Source organism: Tyto alba, unplaced genomic scaffold, assembly GCF_018691265.1.
Source record: "Tyto alba isolate M040663 unplaced genomic scaffold, T.alba_DEE_v4.0 Super-Scaffold_8, whole genome shotgun sequence".
Lineage (NCBI taxonomy): Eukaryota > Metazoa > Chordata > Aves > Strigiformes > Tytonidae > Tyto > Tyto alba.
In genome coordinates, this window is record NW_024881329.1 from 8,530,526 (window position 1) to 8,551,322 (window position 20,797).

The 20,797-nt window shown below is 39.1% G+C and overlaps 1 protein-coding gene across 6 annotated transcripts in view; it reads right to left on the minus strand.

Moving 5' to 3' along the window:
* The window catches only part of DENND5A (DENN domain containing 5A), a 72,148-nt gene that overhangs the window by 24,531 nt on the left and 26,820 nt on the right, over positions 1 to 20,797 (minus strand). For all 6 annotated transcript variants that reach the window (XM_042784773.1, XM_033006810.2, XM_042784771.1 and 3 more), the window contains 6 exons: positions 18,912 to 19,099; positions 7,650 to 7,967; positions 5,260 to 5,475; positions 4,090 to 4,324; positions 3,487 to 3,637; positions 2,640 to 2,733 (listed from right to left, as the gene is read on the minus strand). In XM_042784773.1, coding sequence (XP_042640707.1) covers positions 2,640 to 2,733; positions 3,487 to 3,637; positions 4,090 to 4,324; positions 5,260 to 5,475; positions 7,650 to 7,967; positions 18,912 to 19,099 — 1,202 coding nt within the window. The remainder of the gene's footprint in view (positions 1 to 2,639; positions 2,734 to 3,486; positions 3,638 to 4,089; positions 4,325 to 5,259; positions 5,476 to 7,649; positions 7,968 to 18,911; positions 19,100 to 20,797) is intronic.

Genomic DNA, 20,797 nt, shown 5'->3' on the forward strand with positions numbered 1-20,797 from the left:
CTGTGCTGTGTCCTTGCATTCCTGCAGATCTATTTCTTACCCACCCTGCCAGTCTTTCAAGAAGCAGCTGCAAAATGCTAACAGCTCTCAGTTGTGAACCATCCACATTTTTGAGAGCTTCTCTGCTCCTTCCATCAAGGAATTGCCATTGTTTTCACCTCAGAGACAAGAATAATGATAAATGTTTGGAAATCTGGGTGATCACAGATTGGTTGGGGTACAGCTAACTGTGAGTAAATGATAAAGAGAAAGCCCTGTACAGGCACTGACAGATTACCCAGGATTAGTACCAATTGCAGATTAATAGGTAACTTCTCTAGCTTACACTGAAATAATGACCAGCTAAAAGTCAGTGGACAGATTTGTCAAGCACAGTATGATCTTTGAAAGAGGGGAAACCACACCTTCTCCATCAGCCTTGCAGTAAAGAGCTATGATATATACATTTAATTATGCATCTTTATCCAGAACTATGATTACAGCCATATTGTGCATTGGACATACCAGATAACGCTCTGACACAGATTTTATAGAGGGCATGAAGGGCCAATCATGCTGGTCCCAGTCTAAACATAACTGCAACTGAAGCTCTGACACGGAAAAGTCCAGGTGCTGGCAGGACAAGTTGGTAGCAAAAAGCCAAGCAGACCATGAAAAGTTTAAGTGGTAAGCACATATGAAGTAGTAAAAGCAAGCATGCAAAACAGAAAAGGAAAAGAGTGAAGACATAATACAGTGCAGAACTCCCAAGCATTCAACATAAAAATAAATTTGTAAGTAATTAATCTGAAAGGAAAAAAAAGAAAAGATAGTGTTCAGTCACTGCACTAGTGTAAACTTCGCCCTCCACTGGGCACAAATATTTGCAAGTTAAAAGCCACCAAGTCTCAATTCCAACCATTTTTGCTGGCTGCCCCAAAGCTTCAATTTGTCTAAAACTCAACACTACACTTTGAAACCACTGACTCCTGCTCAGCCTGATCTCCAGTGTTCATCTCGAAAGGGGTCCCTCCTCATTCTTTCAAACTTAATAGAAAAGTTTCTTGTGACCTGGGAGAAGCGGTCAGCACTCAATCAGTATTACATAATCAGAAAGGTACAGCATAAAACCCTAAAACACCAGCATGTCTTAACCTGGCTGTTGGTACCCTCACCTGAGCATGTATTTTTAATTTTTATTCCTCAGAAATTATTTGTCTCATGTAACAGAATAACTCCTGTAGGATAATCAACTTGTGAAAAGTCAGGTAAAAAACACAACAAACTAAAAATCCCAGAAACTAGAGGTATACTTTTGCCTTTGTAATTACCTAATTGATATCTCAGAAGTTTATATGTGCTAAACTTCGTAATTGTAAAGAAGCAATAATGAAATGACAAATCAACTATTCTTCACTTGTTATTTCTAAGTAAAAAGTACTTCAGAGTTATCTAAACATATTGAACATGTCAAAGCCAGAAACTACTCAGTTATTCTTTTTTTATTATGCATTCTTCTATTACATGGTTATGAATGACATAGATGACACTATACTTCAACAAAATTTTAACAAACTGGTAAGAAAATTATGGAAATGAGTACATTGGAAAGGCAATTAAACTCATCATTACCATAAAAGCATAAACTGGACAGACAAAGATATTTGATTTTGACAACACTATCCTAACAGACAGAAGACTACTTGAAAATTCCAAATGAAGCTTTTCTGAAGATATTTAACAAGGCAAAAGAATATTGTCCTCAATGAACACCACACATTTAAACAAAAATAAACCTTTGGGGTTACTAAACAAAAAAATGAATTCTGATATTTTAAACCAGACTACTCTTGGAAATTACCCGTACATCAATACCCAGTGTAATAGTTCACAGTCTATATGATATAAATCAGAAACTTTACTGTAATTACTTGACATCACCCAGATCTTTCAGAATCCCCTCACCACAAACAATATCTGTGTCAGCTGTAGAAGCACTGGTGAGAGAAGTTATCAGTTCAGAAGGTGGGTAAATCAGACTGTGCTGTGTAAAAACAGGCAGACATAAACTTAACAGTACAGGTGGAGTTCACATTCCCACCTTAGCATGAGGCTGTATGTCAATTTGCCACCTTAAGACTTCTTTTATGGTCTACAGAAGAAAAACAGGCAACTCCAAAAGGCAATACTTCTAATTTTAGGATTAAATTAATCACTCTCTGGATGTGGCCATATTTCCTCCACCAAACATACAAAAGCAGCACAGGGTGACTGTTATCTTGAGACAGGAAATAGATGGCTAGAAACTGTTAAGACTAATTCCCTCCTTTGCCCCCACCCCTTTTTTTTTTTTTTTTGTGATTTTGTTTTGTTTTGTTTTTAAACTTTAAATCATGTAATAACATTTTCAGGGAACTCTCCTATACATGGGACGAAATAAATTTGTCCTGAGAGGGGGTAAAAATGGCGTAACTTTTAGAGTAAGCAAACTAAGTATTTTTGGTCTGCTAAGGACCAGGAACTTCACTGGTATTAAGCACATAAAAGGCAGAGCAGAGATGGACTGCAACTGTCTAGACATTTCATTAAGGTTACAGAGCATTATTCATGCATTTAGGAAAAATAAAAAAATCAGATCTCTATAGTTGAACAATTTTCACCTCTCTCTGATCATTGTCTAGACGCAGGTGCTCTGTGTGTTGCTTCTGTCTGTCCTTCCGCCTCCACTGTGCAGGAGCATTTCTCTTTGTCCACCTACAGTCAGAGGAATATTATTAAACAAATGACAAGAGTTAGGTGAAGGGCAGGGGCAACAGGGGAAATAAGTTTCTATCTTATTGTATACTGAACATGTTGATATCAATTACATCAGACAAATGCAGCTCCAAATACACACAAGGAATCTCTATAGAAGAATCCAACATTGCACAACTAAAGGATTTCAAAAAATTACATTACATACACTTGCTTTATTCATTCCATTCTTTAATGATATCCAGTTATAATTTAAACCTTTTTCCTCTTCCCTCAAATTTTTTGTAAGACATCCTAAAATGTTTGCTAGCTCTTAACTGAGATCCAATAAGGAGATCTGCTTTTATATCAGCAGTAATTATAAGTAACTCGAACTGCATCAACTATTACCTCAAACATAATAGGGCTTTCTAAAGTAAATTTACTTCTGAAATTCCAGATTTAAAAGAGAAAAAACCAAAACAAAACAAAAACCCAACAAACAAACAAAAAAGAGACATGACTAAAAAACCCACCATATACAACCCACCCACATAATCTGAGCTGTTCTCACCTTAAAAAAAAAAAAACAAAAAAACAAAAAAAACAAAACAAAACAAAAAAACGAAAAAACACCAAAAAACACCAAAAAACACCAAAAAAAACCCAACCAACCAAACAAAAACCCACTGATTTTGCTTTCTAGTATCTCTGCTTTAGTATTATTCTATAGATCTTGCCAAGATATAACACCTGTTGTCCTAGCTTACTCACTTATTGCTTGCTGGTCCGGTGGATAAAACATCAGACTGAAGCTTGGGAAAAAATCCAAGTTCATATTTCCCTTGTCCAATTTTCATGTCCAGCAAGTGTGGGTGGACTGCAGTGTGATCTATTTTTGCTAGCCTTAACTCAATAGATTTCTCTGAAATAGTGAGAAAGTTAATCTTTTTTTAGAGGTGTCTTAATCAGACATGTAGTCACACATGCTCAACTAAAAGTCGATCTCAAATTTAAGAGAGGAGGTGAAAGTTTCTTCCTGACCCCAACAGGTACACTAATTCAAGAGTGTATTAAACATCAGAAGAATCCCCACCAAAAGGAGAAAGATTTTTAACTTCTTAAGCTCAAACATTTTTCACACAAAGCATGCAGGAAAACAGTTGAGTTCAATTAAACCTTACATTCATTTCATGTCATATCTCAGCTTCCTATATGACAGTTAGTTCCTCTCTTAAACTTTACACCTCAGCTTTTTTAGTCGATTTTCTTTGATGTTTCAAAGCATTAAACTTAACTTTAACCTAACACCTACAACAAAAAGAACTGACTAGTTTTATTTCCTTAAGTGTCAAGAAAGCAGCTTATTACTCTTACCAGCCTCATCAATGGTTGTGCATTTTTGATACATAGATGTGCGCAGAGTTGGTGTCCTAACATTCAGCAGCCTAATTTTATCCACTCTAGAATCAAATACTCTCAAAACAGGGTCTTTATCATCTTCATCATGGCACATAATCTTATTGTCAATAAAAGATGCAAACATTTGTGTCTCCAGGAATCTTGAGAGGAAAGGCAAGTAAGGTTCGGGCTGGTCCGACAAGAAAGATGCCTAACAGACAATAAGGGAGAAGAGTGTTTGGGAGTCTGCAGAGAGATACATATCCACCAAAAGCCCCAATTTTTCTAACCAAGGATGTATTAAGAGTGCTTCGGTGCCACTGAAAGCGTAGTTTTATTACCCACATCAATTTTCTCTCTGAAACAGTCTATATGAAACCAGTTCGATAACAATCACCTACTATATAGCACAACAATTATTAAACTGTGATTTTATCATGTTCTTAATCTTCTTAAAATTTCAACAGAATCCCAGAAAACCACAACAACAGTACTGCAGGTATGGATATTATGTTCTTCTGGCTAGGCTCAAAGCTTATGAAGTTGATGAGAATCTTTTCACTCGATTTGATGGGAATCAGATTAGTGTTTTAGCAGGTAGTGCTGCAACATAATCTTGACACACGTGAACTATCCAGATGACAAATATCTGATCTCCAGTAAAGAATACAGCAGTAAAATTTGAAGAACTGGGTCTTTTATCTCCCTACAAAAGAGCTAGGAATACATTTGGTACACACGTACGTAAGTGTTATGTGGGGTCAAGGCTTTATTCATTCACATATTCAGCAATTCCTCTGGTTAGAAAAAAAAAAAAAAAAAGTAATCACTACATTTTCACTAGTAATAGTTAACCTTAATGGAGAGGTTAGTCATAAAGTGAGGCTTTCTAAGATATTTTTCTACAGCAAGCTGTATTCTTCTACAGTATCCTTAAAAGACTATCTTTATCTTTCTAAGTGCACATATATATACATTTTTCCACATAACATACAAGATGTGCCTTTTTTTGGGGAACACTGAAATTTAAGGAAGAAATTACAATTTTGACAGCACCGTTTTCCATTTTATGGCCCAATAAACAAAGTCTTGGGTTTGAATACTGGTTTACTTTTTACATTGACCTATCTTCCTATTACAACTTACCTTATCAAAGTTCTGCATCTGTTCCCTGTTTGTAAACCAAGACTCCTTGTCCTGACTGGGTTGAATAACAAATACTTCATAATCTGCAAACATTTGTGTAAAGCGGTTGGCAAAAACTTCACGGATTTGAATGTTCAGCTGGTAAATCTTGAATTCTTCTTCATCACACTGAATTTTAAGGTCCTTTTTGCTACTGGTCTCCTCTCGCACCTCCAACTGAGAAAGTAAGGGAACACACAAAAAAATGTAATGTTGCTTTGTTAGGTATTCTAGGTATACATGATCTTAATGTGCCATTCAGCTGCTACTCAAGTCAACATTTCAACAAAAAATAAAAATTACTTACTGTTTCAAGCACTGTAATAAAACACCAATATAAAAAAAAAAAAAAAACCCTAGAAAGAAACATTTGTCTATAAAAGTTGTAATTTCAATAATAAGCCATAACATATTCTACTGCTGGTTGCACTGCATATACTTTAGATTAAAATAGCATAGATAACAACCACATACAGGCCCACATATGCCATCTACTTAATTTACTTTCTTTTATCCTTTAATCACCTGCATAGACTTTTTAGGGGGTTTTACTACCCCAGCATATTGGGCAAATACTTATTTCTGTCTGGTGTAACACAAGTTCAGATTTAGTACTGTTAGTTTAATACATATGAGCTTTCAAGTGAAGACAGAGATGCACAGTAAAAAGAAGCTGTGCATCTCTAGTAGCCAATTTCCTGTAACCTCAGTCATTAGCAGCATAATGAACAATTAATCACTACACAAACTAGAGTAATCTTTAATAAAATAAAATGCATTTTCAGTTAACACGTCAGCTAAGATTTATGAAAACAGCAGTATGAGATTCAAATATTCAATTCATATTAGTTTTGATAGGAATTGAGTATCTAAAAAAAAAAAACATCAAAGCCACAAACATTCATGCATAAGTCTGAACACGTTTGCTATCCCTGCCTTTGTTAATTATTATAAGAGGCACCATCACACATAATTAAGACATAATATCTAGAGCTTACAACATCTGCACAATGATGCAGTTGCTGCAGCTGTCCCGTGCCCCTTAAAGCACCTTGGTTATAGCAGTCCAAGGCCAGCTATAAATAGCATCCTACAGCCCTGCCCTCTGCCAGAACGCACTCTGCTCTTCAGCCAATTCTTCTAACCGCATCTCTTAAGTAGCACCTGGCATCTATACAGTCCTCATTAATTGGGTATCTGGCATTAAAGCAGGCTTTCATTTATGTATTTGAGAAAATTTTGACAGCTATAACCTATACACTTCTATCATCGCATAAAAGGCTAGTAAAATGGGACTTTAACTACAATGGAAGAGAATACAGAGTAGATAAGGCCTAAATGTGCAAAACTTACAATAAATTAAAAAGACCTGTACTTTTCCCATCACTTCCTAATCCATTCAGGAAAAGAACAAAATGTTCTTACCAATTTTCCCCTGAACAAGAAGAAAACAATACAAGAGAAAAACCTGAGAAGAGGAACACAGCTGATCTGAGCATCTAACCCTGTCCAGAAACTAAATGCTTCTTTTTGTAGGCAGCTCGCTCCCCACAAAACAGCTCTCTTCCCCAACCTGTTGTAGGTCACACAATTTCTACCTCTGTTTGGCCCCACCTGTAGCCCAAGTTACAGTCACACGGGTAGGAATCAGACTATGCAATGAAGAACTGGTCAAGATAATTTAAACATGCAAGAAATAAAGCCTTTGTTGAGAAAAATCTTCATTTCACAAAGGCTCAAAAAACCTACAGTGGTCTTTCAGGTAATACCTTTCATGCAAAAAGGGCCACAAATTTTTTCCCCAGTTCTGATCACCAGAAAAATCTAACAAGGGTCATCACGAGCTGTGCACATTCACTTGCTGGGAATCAGACACTAACGTACTTCAAAATACCAACCAGGAAAAAGCCCCAGTATCCCTGGGAAAAGTATATTATATACATGCAAAATTAAAAATATTCTACAAGCAATGAGAAAGAAAGATACCTACAGAAACCAAGATTGTTTTCCAACTTCAGGATTATCTGAATGTCAGTTTTAAACATGTAAATCATAAGAAATTGGTGTAAATTTAGAACAAATATTAAAACCAAGAACAAACAGTCAAGGTGCATTTTTAAACACATTATCTTGGCAAAGAAACACTTGGAGGATAGCCAAAGGCTTCTCTGCGGTTAAACCCCATTTCTTCTCTCCCCCAAGCTTGCCCTTGTCTCTACAGATGTTCACAAGGTTTCTGAACATGTTAAAGATCTTTCTGGTGAAGACAGACAAAAAGAGTCTTTGGACCATGACTTCAGACCACCTGCTGCTGCGGGTCCAAAGAGAGTGCAGATAATTTCATAGCTTACCTTTTCTAGACTCACACCTGTTCTTTTAACAAGTGCTTGGAGTCTTGCGATAGTCTCATTTTCCTTTAGCAACTCATAGGAATTCAAAGGCGATCCTGCTATGTTCCCATTTCTTTTATCAGAAACCAGGTCACATGCTCTGAGGCTCTTCATCTTGGAGGCACTTTCACTGCAGTGAAGGTTTCCCTCAGGTGGAATTCCAAAAGCCATTAGTATCTCTGAAATTTCCTGAACAAACTCAAGTTTATTTGGGAACTGTGGTAAGTCTTCTGGCAGTTCGATGAAATGGTTGTCTACATCCACAAAGCACAGGTTAGCCTGGGATTGAATTCAGAACAGGATACCATTACAATATCAGTAAGCACAACGGTCATGTTTTATTCATCTTTGAGTTTTGTGCTTATTAAAAGAATCAAATACACTTGCATTTGTTTGGCTATTTTGTAAAACAGACTTGCCCCAATGATAACTGAACTGTTTGGTTGCCTTTGAAGAAAACAGCACAAATCCTGCATTTCCAGGTCTTTCAACTAAGAAGACTTATTTTAAAGTTGTTTACTAGGTACAAAGGGGATTGAAGCATATATTAGGTACAGATCTGTTAACTTTTTGATACACATACAGCTAGATTTTAAATACATGATACTCACAATGCTATTTCATACACATGCACACATAAGGAGATGACTGCCTGTTGATTCAATTATCAATCCACTCCAAGAGATTTAACAAATGACATTCTAAAAGGTGTACTGCAGAAGCTATAATAAAGTAATCTTCTATTTTTTTGTAAGCAACTTGAAAATTAAGGCAATTCCTTGAACAAGTTTAGAAGTTTATTTCCAAGAGGAAACAATGAATTGAACTAGTTTCAATTCTGTTTTCCTGTTCTAATCTCCATCTCACTTACCATCAAAAAAGACCAAGAAAAAAAAAAAAAAAAAAAAAAAGAAGAAAAGAAAACCACCTATGTGGCTTCCACAGCAACATCAAAAGAAGCTATGCATCTTTCAAGGACTTACCTCACCCTGTATTCGGTGAGGGGTGGTTTCCCCTTTTGGCTTCTGCATTGCAATATCCGTATCAAATGGTTTCATGACATTACATAATTACATACATCACAGCAACAACCCCATTCATGTATGAAATCTGCTTGAAAAGTTAAGTACACAGAAGAAAGTTTGCTTTTCTACAGAAGCATTTCAGTTTTTCTTCATTACAGAATTAACATGGACTGCTTCTTTTCTGTTTAGCCTTCCCTACAGAAAATCCCTTCATCCAGATTATGGGGTACTTTCAACCTAGCTTCATCACATTTTTCTAGGAGGAACACTTGAACTCAGGTCTAACTATAGCTTTGCAGCAGAAATATATATTAAGTCACGCAAGTTAACAGATCTCCAGTTATTTATTATGATTCAGACGTCCAGAAGGATGGAAGCATTCTCACAATTTAATAGGAAAGAAAGAATGGGAAGAGATTATGAATGAATGATGGATGATTTCAGAAATCAGAGCAATGTACACAAGCAGTGAAGCATCAGTAAGGACAAAGTAATTCCAGCAGGATTTTGCTGTGAGACTGATCATAAGTAGACTAGAATAAACTGTGCCTAATAAGACCCCTTCATGTACGTAAACTGTTGTGAAAACATACTTAACATTAAAATAGTGTAATTCTTGTGATAGATCTAGCTCTCAGCATTTTTACTGAAGAGATCTAGGATGTCAATTCTCCTTAAAACACAAATATCTGTTGTGCTTTATTTCTTGAACTTCAACACTATAATTCTAAAAAATATTGTAATTCTTGAAGCAGAACTCCACTGGGCCTATTACACTAGATTCGCACAGAACTTTGCATGAAAAAGTCTAATTTACGTTCTGGCACATTATTGCCCATAGTTACAAAGGCACATAGAAGAATTCCAATTCTCCATTTCCAGATGTTTTAGCATTTTAATACTGGGATTGATTTCTTATGCTCAAAGGAATGTATATAAAAAGTTTAGTAGCTCTTATATAGATCCTTTCCTGTAAATTAAATCACAAATTGAATTAGGTGTTGCAAAAGAATCCAAGGTCAATAAACAGAACTAAGACCTTGATTCTGAACCAGATTCTGGTGTACCCTAGAAAGCTTTTATTTTCCCAATAGGGCAAGTGTCATTGTTCAGACTTCTCCAGTATCAACATTGCTCAAACACGGCAGGCTGTGTGTGGGTGCGGATCCAGCATGGCAGCTCCAGTGGCAGGCTAGGGGTGCACACAGAGTGCGTCGGCTCCCCCTTCAGAGAAACATTTGGCACAAAGAGACAGTATGTAAACAACCTGAATTTAGGAACTTCAAGACCCCCATAATATACATGGTTCTGTGATGATTAGAAGTCAAGTCAACCAGTATTTATCAGAACACTGTAAGCACTGCAAGATATGAGAGAATTAAGGCTGCGAAACTAGACACAGTGCCCACCAACTGGTGCTGAGGTATGCCGGGTTTGTGTGGCGGGGGTTTTGGTAGTGGGGCAGGGGCCTACAAAGGTGGCCCCTGTGAGAAGCTTCTCAAAGCTCCCCCGGCTCTAAGTCAGACCTGCTGCTGGCCAAGGCTGAGCCTATTAGCAACAGTGGTTGCGCCTCTATGATAACATATTTAAGAAGGGGAACCTGAGAGGGGGTTGGGACTTGTGAGGAAGAGTTACAAGAAGGATATCTATGTGAACACCCAAGTCAGTGGAAGGAAGGAGGAGGAATGGGGCAAGGGGCACCAGAGCAGAGACCCCCTGTGCCCCACGGTGAGACAGCAGGGCCACCTCCCTGCCACCCATGGAGGTCCATGATGGAGCCAAGGCCAACCTGATGTCTGTGGAGAAGCCCACCCTAGGACAGGCGGCTTCACTCAAAGGAGGCCAGGACTCTGAGGGGAGAAGCAGCCCCTGCTGTTGTGCTTTGGCACTGGGAGGACTGCAACACACAGGGATGACCCATGCCAGGACAGCATAGGAACAGCTGTGGCCGTGGGGAGGACTCACACCAGAGAAGGCTTGCGGAGGACTGTCTCCAGTGAGAGGGGAGACATGTGGAGCCAGGGAGGAATGTGCGATGTTCCCCCCCACCTCCTGAGAGGGAAGCAGCAGCAAACCAACTGTAACCCCCATCCCCTGCCCTCTGCACCACTGGAAGGGAAGGGGTAGAGAGATCAGGAGCAGAGCTGAGCAGGGGAAGAAGGGAGGGGTGGGAAGAGGCAGTTTTTGGATGTCTTACCAATGTAGAGATTCTCGTTTCCACACTGAAAATAAGCTCCTTGCCAATGAAGAAAAAGGCAAATTTAATGCTTGCTCAAACTGCTTATAAGTATCTAGGTTATTCTGGCGAATTCTTCCAACATTTAAATATCCCTTCTGCAGAGTTTCTCTTTAAGAGCAATACAAATAGTCTGAACACTCTTAGCCACTCATGATGATAGCTTATCATGCAATTTAATATTACATTTCCCAGAATTTGCCCTATATAGAAGCATTAAAAAAAAAAAAAAAAAAAAAAAGAAGTATGTTAGTGTGCAGTAATACTCTAAAGAGTGTAAAGAATATTTTTGGGGACGCTCTACACTTATTTAGTGATTAATAGCCCATAAGATAGAGGACTACCTAGAGCAGTATAAGCAAAGTAGATTCAGTAGATTGCTTTAGCCTCTCTCAACTTAGGGAGACTGAGATCATCCTCAAGGACTGCATAAGCACTTCTGAAAAGGCCGTGTTCCCCAGGGAACAGAAACAGCAAAGACACCTCGCTTCACTAGCCCGTCAAGAGGTATAAAAGTAACATTTTTCTGTAAAAATTAAATCGCAAGTAAATAAACTGCCAGTAACAGACACCAAAACAGTAAGTCTCACAATGCTGCTACACTCCAGATCCAACAGAACAGACTACCAGTAAGAACTGAGGGATCCCCTCCCTTAAAAAGCAAGAAAAATTAAATGGCACTTATTTTTTATGAAATTGTGGCCATCTAAAGCATTCTGCATGCCAGGAACTGGGCAAATACACAAAGCAGAAAAATAAAGGAGTTCTTCGACCACAAAGTTCTAGTCATTTTCTTTCTGGAGGCAGTGCAGTTAAGTGAGATGTGAATAGGTGACAGCTCTGTATGTTATCCTAGTCTATGGATACACTGATCATAATTTTACACATACAAAATTAAAATTATATAAAGAGAAGATATTTAGAAACATGTGTATATAGAAATATCATTTAAAGAAGATCCTTAACTTAGTTGATTTGTATTTCAGGTCTCTAGAACAGTCAAATATTCTTTTCTTTGTTGCTGACGTATAAGTTTTCTGACCAAAAGAAAATCTCCAGTAGTTACACACCACTTCAATAGCAGATTGTTACCAGAGAGGACATAAAACATCATCATACAATTAACTGTTCTCCTGAGACACAACACTAAGGAAAAAGGGCATCACATCCTCATTTAAAAACCTGTCTTTCCCATAAACTTTTATCATCACAAATAACGGGCTGTCCAAGTGCAAGTCTTATAAACCTTAGAAATGTAGGTGCGAGTAAGTCATTGGTCACGTATCTGATGCCAAAGCCTGGTTCCCTGAGGTCAACAGCACAACTTTTCACTGGCTCAGTGGGGTCTGGACTACACCCATCAATTCCAAAGCCAGAAGACAATTGCAATTCTTTAGTTTGACCTCAAGTACAATAAGGGCCAAACCCACACAGATCTAGCAAGACCTGCATCAAGCCCATATCCTTCCTTTCAGCTCTGTTTAAAAATATAGAAGGAAATTATTTAGATTCTGCCAAAAGGACATGTAAGGAGGAACTAACATTCACTAATGATGAGTAAGCTCCCCACCCCACTGACATCCTAAAGAGAAAACAGGGTTTATTTTAAACATTAATATATAATTACATGGTATGCAAATAGATGCCTACAGCAATTTAGAACAGTCAGTTCTGATAGCACAATCACCACTACTTGAATTCTCTGTGCAGCTCAGGTGCTCTAAGTACAGGTTTTCACATCCCCTTCTAGACAGTCAGTTTGAAACATAGTTCTGAGTTAAGGCTTCTGCTTGAATACAGCACTGAAAAACTAAAGATCGTTCATCTACAGCATTTCTACAGCATGTAATCACCTTTGTGTACTAGGTCCCAACCTTGCAAATAACCACCCACTTAACACACAGAAAACACAGATACGCAAATTTATACACACACAGCAGGCTTGTGGAAAGTGTGTTTACAAGGGTCCTAAATTCTAAAGGATGCTCCTGTGCCATTTCTGTAAGCAGACGGTGACCTTTTGCATTTATTCTCAGCACTGCTGTTCTTCATGACAACCCAGAATTTGTGACTGAGAACAACATACAGCTGCAGCTTTCAGAAACATGAATTTAACTCCTCAAGTGGCTGTTTAACATTGAAGTACAGGAAAACATAAAACTGATATCTGCCAATAAATTTGCAGTATTATCAAGGATCTATCACACCACCAGATAGCCTGAGAATGCATACAAAGCAGTGATTCTCTTTCAAAATAATTATCTTGCTCAGTTTGGTCTAAATGTGTTGGCATCAAGAGGAAAAAAGGCTTTTCAAAAGATTTTTCTTGTCTTCTAAAACAGCATACAAAAATAAAACCATAGACAATTTTTTAAGATTTAGCATTGAACATCTTTTTAATGGTTGAAATAAAAATACTGAGAATAAAGGTCTGCCTTATACAAGCAGAGAACTAGACTTCAGCTTTTAAAACCTTTCAACTTTTCTAAAATAAAAAGCTATTGTCCAAGACCCTTGGGATCACTTAATTAAAAACAAGCCTTTTAAATGAGATTCTACTTTTGTTTGATTTAACCAGTGTTGAAAGACTCAGTGTTGCTTATTTTCACTCAAAATAATTTCAATCTCCACCATTCTCCTCCATTAGAGTGGCAAGATGCACACGCAAATCCAGTAGCATGAAATGGCCCAGATTAACTTGCTTGTTAAAAATATATTGATGTAGCACTGTAGAAGTTTCTTTAAAGGGAAATTCAAAGACACATCAGAACAAACTTACTTTAGTACTTGCTGCATTTATGATCTGCAAGAAAGCTAGTTTAACCACTTTTTTGATCAATTTTACTGATAGACAAACCACACTTGCCAGCAACATCTGAAACAGCTAAATGTTCTTCCCTTCCGCTTTGATTTCTGAAGCACCTTATTCTAGCACCACTTCTCCCATGCCCCCCGCCCTTTCTCTTTTGGGTTCCTTACAAGCCTCTGATGCAGCTATGAGTGAAACCACAAGGTTACGGAAGGAGCCCTCAGCAAAGTGGCAATACATGCAAGAACAAGCTTAACTTTAAGTGCACTGACATGTACAAGAAACTCCAGTCTTTTCCACAATTTTACTGGGCTACAGAAGGTCACGTCTTCAAGTCATTGGTGAACTTCAACGAGTTCTTCATCAGGCACTGGTTTTTGAGGTACCAAATGGATAGTCTAAACTTGCATTTTGCTGAAGATTTTAATCATCATCTGACAAAACATCAACTTCTAGGATACAGCTGGGTTTCCATGCTCCCATGGTAAAACATTCCCTTAAAGCACCATATAAAAATATGGGAGACTGCCACCACAAACAAAACCAAGCCTTACAGCATGTGCACAAGACTTAAACCAAACCTGACCGAGTTAGGACAGTAGTATTTTCACATATATTAGCTTAAAACACTTTGAGCAAAACAAATTAGTCTTTTAAAAAACTTAGTTACAAAACCACAATCAAGAAGTCTACAGTGACACTGAGGCATCCACACTATGCTAGATAGCAATATTATATTCTTCCACAAGGCCTTCCAACTGAGAAGCACTAACGAGATTTTCTGCCAAAGCTCACTTCTTTGGCCCTTGTCTAAATTAGATGCTCCTTTCTATAAAAGCAGCTGTCCCAGGCATCCATGTAAACAGGTGAGCAGAGACACAGTTCATGCAGTTTCAAGACAAAGAAAAAAAAATTTTTTAGAACTCAGAATAAGTTAAAACATAGAACAGTTCTTTATATACCTTTTGTGCTAAGTGAGGAAAATTCTGATACTTACTATTATCTATGAATCAGGAGCCTAGAGGCAGGACATGGAAATTAAGTTCTTCATATTTCACCCCAAGGATTTCATAAAGGATCATATACATTCCAAACATTAGAGATAAGCAATGTTAAATACTAATATCCCTTTTGTTACTGATGATAAATTTCTCTTTATTGAAGTACAAATAATAGAATCCATATGCACTCTTCTACTGTTCTACAGCACCACATTTTATTCATGTTTCTTGTCACTTTCTATATCAGAAATTAAGTGTAGAGTTTCCTTGGCTCTTTAAGTGAAGGATATCTGAAATCCTAGCCATAAATCAAAGTAGTTTTGATATGAATCTGTAATCTGCAGTTTTAAATATATTAAAGCTGACTGATTAAATTATTAATATCAGAAATACTGATACTGAGCAATAGTTTCACATAGTGAGACCATCATGCACTCTGAATTCTGTTTTACACTTTAAAATGGTACATTTATTTCTTGATGCAACAGAAGGTTTTGGGGGGTTTTGGGGAAGTTCTTGTTTGTTGGTTGTTTTGTTTCTTTTGTTATTGTTTTTTGTTTTAAAGTAAACCCTCTACAAAGAAAATCTCAACAATAGTGAGCTCCTGTTCTTCCCACTCTATTTTGCCTCTCAGATAAGCAAATCTATTGGTAGAGGATAACTTTTAAGTCACCATTGAAGTCTCCAGCACATGTGTGAGCCCATTTCTATGCCATAGCTACATTCTCAGCCTGCAGTGCTAAGAACTTCAACAGTTCACAAGAAACCTTAGTCAGCAGTGACTACCAAGGGGACTTCTGAAACTAAGTCAAACCCATTGTGTACAAAGCTTTAGAAGCTTACTCTTCAAATAAGAAAGAGAACAGCTGAAGCTTCAGAAGGACAAGTCTAAATCCTGCAAATTCCATCATGTGGGCACATTGCTGCTGATATCTCAGTCCTGTGCGTCCTCCCCTCCCTGCCCTCCCAAACAATTCTGAACTCTGTAAGATACTATGAAAAATCTACGCCTCCACCTTCATCAAAGGCTATCCATAAAACAAAATGTAACTTGAGGTGCCAGATTAGTTTTTTAATACTACTTTGATTTCATTTTTAACATCTTTGTTAAAAATATGCACGACATCCTTGTCTCTAAACTGGAGAGACATGGATTTGACAGATGGACCACTCGATGGATGAGGAATTGGCTGGGTGGTCGCACTCAAAGAGTTGCAGTCAACAGCTCAATGTCCGAGTGGAGAGTAGTGACAAGTGGCTTTCCTCAGCGGTCGGTGTTGGGACTGGTACTGTTTAACATCTTTGTTGGAGACAAGGACATTGGGATCAAGTTCACCCTCGGCAAGTTTGCTGATGACACTGAGCTGTGTGGTGCGGTGACACGCTGGAGGGAAGGGATGCCATCCAGAGGGACCTGGACAGGCTGGAGAGGTGGGCTCGGGGAAACCTCATGAAGTTCAACAAGGCCAAGTGCAAGGTCCTGTCCATGGGTCCGGACAATCCCATGCACAAATCCAGGCTGGGTGATGAGTGGATGGAGAGCAGCTCTGCGGAGAAGGACTTGGGGGTACTAGTGGATGGAAAACTGACTGTGAGCCATCAATGTGCACTCGCAGCCCAGAAAGTCACCCGTGTCCTGGGCTGCATCAAGAGAAGTGTGGCCAGCAGGTCGAGGGAGGGGATTCTACCCCTCTGCTCCGCTCTCGTGAGACCCCCCTGCAGTGCTGGGTCCAGCTCTGGGGCCCCCAACATCAGAAGGACACGGAGCTGCTCGAGCGGGGCCAGAGGAGGCCACGGAGATGCTCGGGGGGCTGGAGCAGCTCCCCTGGGAGGCCAGGCTGAGAGAGCTGGGGGGGTTCAGCCTGGAGAAGGGAAGGATTGGGGGAGACCTTCAAGCAGCCTCCCAGGGCTTAAAGCGGGGACAGGAAAGGTGGGGAGGGACTCTTTGTCAGGGATTGTAGGGATAAGACAAGCAGTGACAGTTTTAAACTGAAAGAAGGCAGATTTAGATTCTATAATAAGGAAGAAATTCTTTCCTGTGGGGGTGGTGAGACAGTGGCCCAGGTTGCCCAGAGCAGCTGTGGCTGCCCCCTCCCTGGAAGGGTTCAAGCCCAGGTTGGACGGGGCTGGGAGCACCCTGGGCTGGGGGAAGGGGGCCCTGCCTGTGGCAGGGGGGTTGGAACTAGGTGATCTTTAAGGTCCCTTCCAATCTAAACCATTCTTTGATTCTATCATCTAAAAATGGATCAAGTACCTCACTTTAAACCTCCAAAGTAAGCTGATAAAGCACTTCAAAACCATTTACCTTTTAAATAATTGAAATACCTATTTGAAATTGAAGTATGTTAATTTAATTGGAAGTATTACAGTGATTTTAAAATGAGTAAATTCTTTACAGGAGGAGGACAGACTTTTAGAAGCTCGTTATAACAGTGAAAATATCCACAATACATATTAACATGCATATCCATGCATGCATTTTACTTCCCCAGCTATTCTCTCTAAAATGTATACTAACCATATTAATTAGGCCCGTCAGTACATCCACAATTTTGTAAAGATGTAGTAAACCAAAGCAATATACTGTTTTCATGGCAAGAACATACACTACTCTGTTATTAATTATACCAGTGCAAAAAAAAGAGAGGGAGAAAAGAAGGAAATCGAGATATTAAATACTTTAGTTTTCACAGAAAAACATAACACAGTTTGAAGAGAAATTTTCCTTTGAACTTGCCAGGAAAAACAAATGAAAACTATCAGCATATGGATTTGAGGAAAAGAGCAATGTTGGCATGGTGACCAGACTGAAGGTTCACAAAAATATCTTGTCTTTAATTTCATGCAGCTTTTCAAAGTTTTTTTTGTGTCAAGCTATGTTGCAGCACTGCCTCATAATGGAAATAAAAAACACTACCACAAAACCCTCTGCCTGCCACACTTCTGCTTTCCCAGTAATGTGAAGGATAATAGAAGAAAACAGACAACCAGAGAAAGTGGCAGAGATTAGAGAATCCTAGGAGTGACTTTAAGCAGGGTGTTTCCCATGGCTTACTCAGTCCCTTCCCCACAAAGTTAAACCTACAAGCAAGCACTCTCACAGACTCTCACAGGGGCCGGACCTGTGCTATGCCACAGCTGCAAGCACTCACTTCCCACAGGGCTACCTGATAGAGGTGTCCAGCTTCATGACAACAGCCAGCCAGACCATTCTGTAACGCTCAGCATTTTCTATATACAGGAGCAAATAAACCATTCAGTGGCAGAAGTCATTCGGGTGACTGATGCAACTGACTCACAAGGCAGCCAGACACCAGACACCGGCCATGGCTCCTGCAGACAGGTAGTGCTCAACCACTCTTGATCCCCTGATCCTCACAACCAGCTCAAACTCAATCTTGGCACATCCCTAAAAAGAGTATCAGTGAAGCGAATGATGGGATAAAGTAAATAAAAACAACCTCTAAGCAGTTTGAACATATTCCCAGCCTCCTGTATGAGTTGCAGAACCTGTACAGACCATTTGCTTCTCCTTGATACAGTGGCTGGTGTTAACAGAGCCTCACTACAAAGGAGGACTTCCTGAGCACTACCTCAAGTAGCACCCGTTTGCTCAAGTATATGCAGACTGCATTCTAGAAAAAAATTTAAAATGGTTTTGGTGCAGACACCTGACAGGCTGGGCCCATGTAAGCCAACCCCAGCTCAGAAATGCAAGGAAACCCAGCCTAATGTCACACAGTCAGGCACCAGCCCAGCCCAGCAGCCAGTCAAGCTTTGCTCACTCAGCACCACACAAAAGCAGCTGTACGGGCCTTCTGGCCACAGCTGGTGAAGTCACACTGCACTTCCTTGCATTTCCTAGCACTACACAGCTAGGCTTTGCAGCACAAAAATGTTCCTTCTGTAACCCCATTGCACCAACACCTGTAAAATTACAGTTTAATTTTATCAGAGCATACAGTTTCCAAAACAGGGGTTTATTTTCACCGGATTTTCTCCAGCATTTCCAAAAAATAAAGAGCTATCCCAAACAAGAGCCAGCAAGAACTTCACACTGGCTATTACATTTAGCACTAGTGTTTTGGCTCACTTCTCACTTCCTTCATAGTCATGTGGAATATTTAATCAATTGAAACAAGCTCCTCTCACCTCTTGAGGAAGTTCCAGCTTTGACCTGTCATCCAGCCCATTAGAGTGCAAACCCATGAGGTAAGGGACAGGAGCATCGAGAAAATGAAGGAGGGATGCTGGAAGTATAGGAACATACACATGTTGCCACTGAAATGGAAACATTAGTGCTGTGATAGTCTCCGCCACAGTCATCAGTCTCTGGTAATCTGAAAAAGATTAAGGAAACAAAAATTTCTTTCACAAACATTTTAAAATAAATTAAAGTTAAATAAATTAGTTTGCTTTAAAACAGAAACCACAAAACCCAGTAGAGCTGAGCAGCATCTTAATGAAAGCCCAGACTTGCACACCCCAAGCACATTTTGCAGAAACAACAAAGAGCTCAATGCAAAGTAGGTCATTCAACAAGTCATATGCAAATGAGCAAACTGAGTCTTAGCATCCATTAAATCACCTTCTGCTACCTATACCAGGGTTACCAGGAACACTAAGTATGGAAGTAGTATTGTAATCAACTAAAAAACACACTAGAAATAATTTCTCTTCTCCGTCCTTATGGCTTTCTATGGAAGCCTTGGATGAAACCCAAGGCATCTGGTATCTCCCAGATAAACATTTTTTAAAAGACTGTTTAAACGTCTCTAAAGAGTGCTGTACAGTAGCCAATCCAATAGCGCGACTGAAATAACCGTGTAGAAAATAAAAAGGATCATCTTTGTTCATCCTTTGCAACGTATGACCAAAGTCTCAGTTCAATGTAAAAACAACTCAACTCCTCCTAGAATTTAACAGCAGTGCTAAATGCACCTGTGCAGCATGCATACCAAAAGATCTTTTTATTCAGCAACTGGTGGCTAGAGCAGTTAACACTGCAGTATGCTGGGCCAACACCTTGCCCTCCTCTTTTATACTACAAAACCATCTTTAACAGGTTTTGATATCTACACACAGTTAAGGAGGAAGCAATACCAGATGAACTCAGAGTGTGTGGTCTAATACAACTCCTGGAACATTCACACTACTTTTGAACTGCCAGGCTGGAAAGAGTAGAAAACAAGCTCACAAGACTAAGACAATTCATACCTTCAGTCAAGCTATAAACATAGTACAAACTGGAAACACAGGATGCCTTTTTCATGATGCTGCAACAATATCTAATTCCAGCCAGGAAAGCAGGGGGATTGGAGGAAGAGGAAAAAAAAAAACTAATATCCTTCATGTGTGTTAGGGTGGGGGGTATGCATGCCTTCTCCTAAAATGTTCATAAAACTACAGACACTATGAAAGTGGAGAAGACACTTGAATACACAGGTGTTGAGGTTTCTGAAGTTGTTGCACACTGTTTCAGAGTACAAATGAAAACTGCAAACATAACATTTGTTCTAAACATGCTCTGGGGAAAATTAAGCTTAACTGCTTTCTAAGGTTACAGCTTTAATTCTATCCTTTAGCCATCCTCCACTCAGACTTCAGATAGCAGAAGACAGAGGGCCAAGAAATGCAGTTCCTGGCATTCATGATTAATTTTGTTTGAAGACAAAGTTGCAGAGTTTGGGATCTGCAAAGCATCCCACAACCCAAGACCAACTCAGCACAGATTCTGCTAACATCAGCCATAATTCTGCAATCTAGGCCTTCAATTTTTCTTTTCACATCCAGCTCTGCTGGTGGAAAAGGTTACTGCACAGAGCTACTTGTCACTGCCTCACAGTAGATATACTGAGACTGATGATGCCTTCAACCAAAACAAGTGAGAAACACTTAAACAGTTTAAAGTTTTTGCCAAAAGCTTACTTGGACTCAAACACGTTAGGGAACAATCAATTAATATCACCGGCAGCACTCCCCTATTCTGCTTGGATACCAGTTTCTGCCTACGCAATTACTTACTGGTTTGCAGCTTT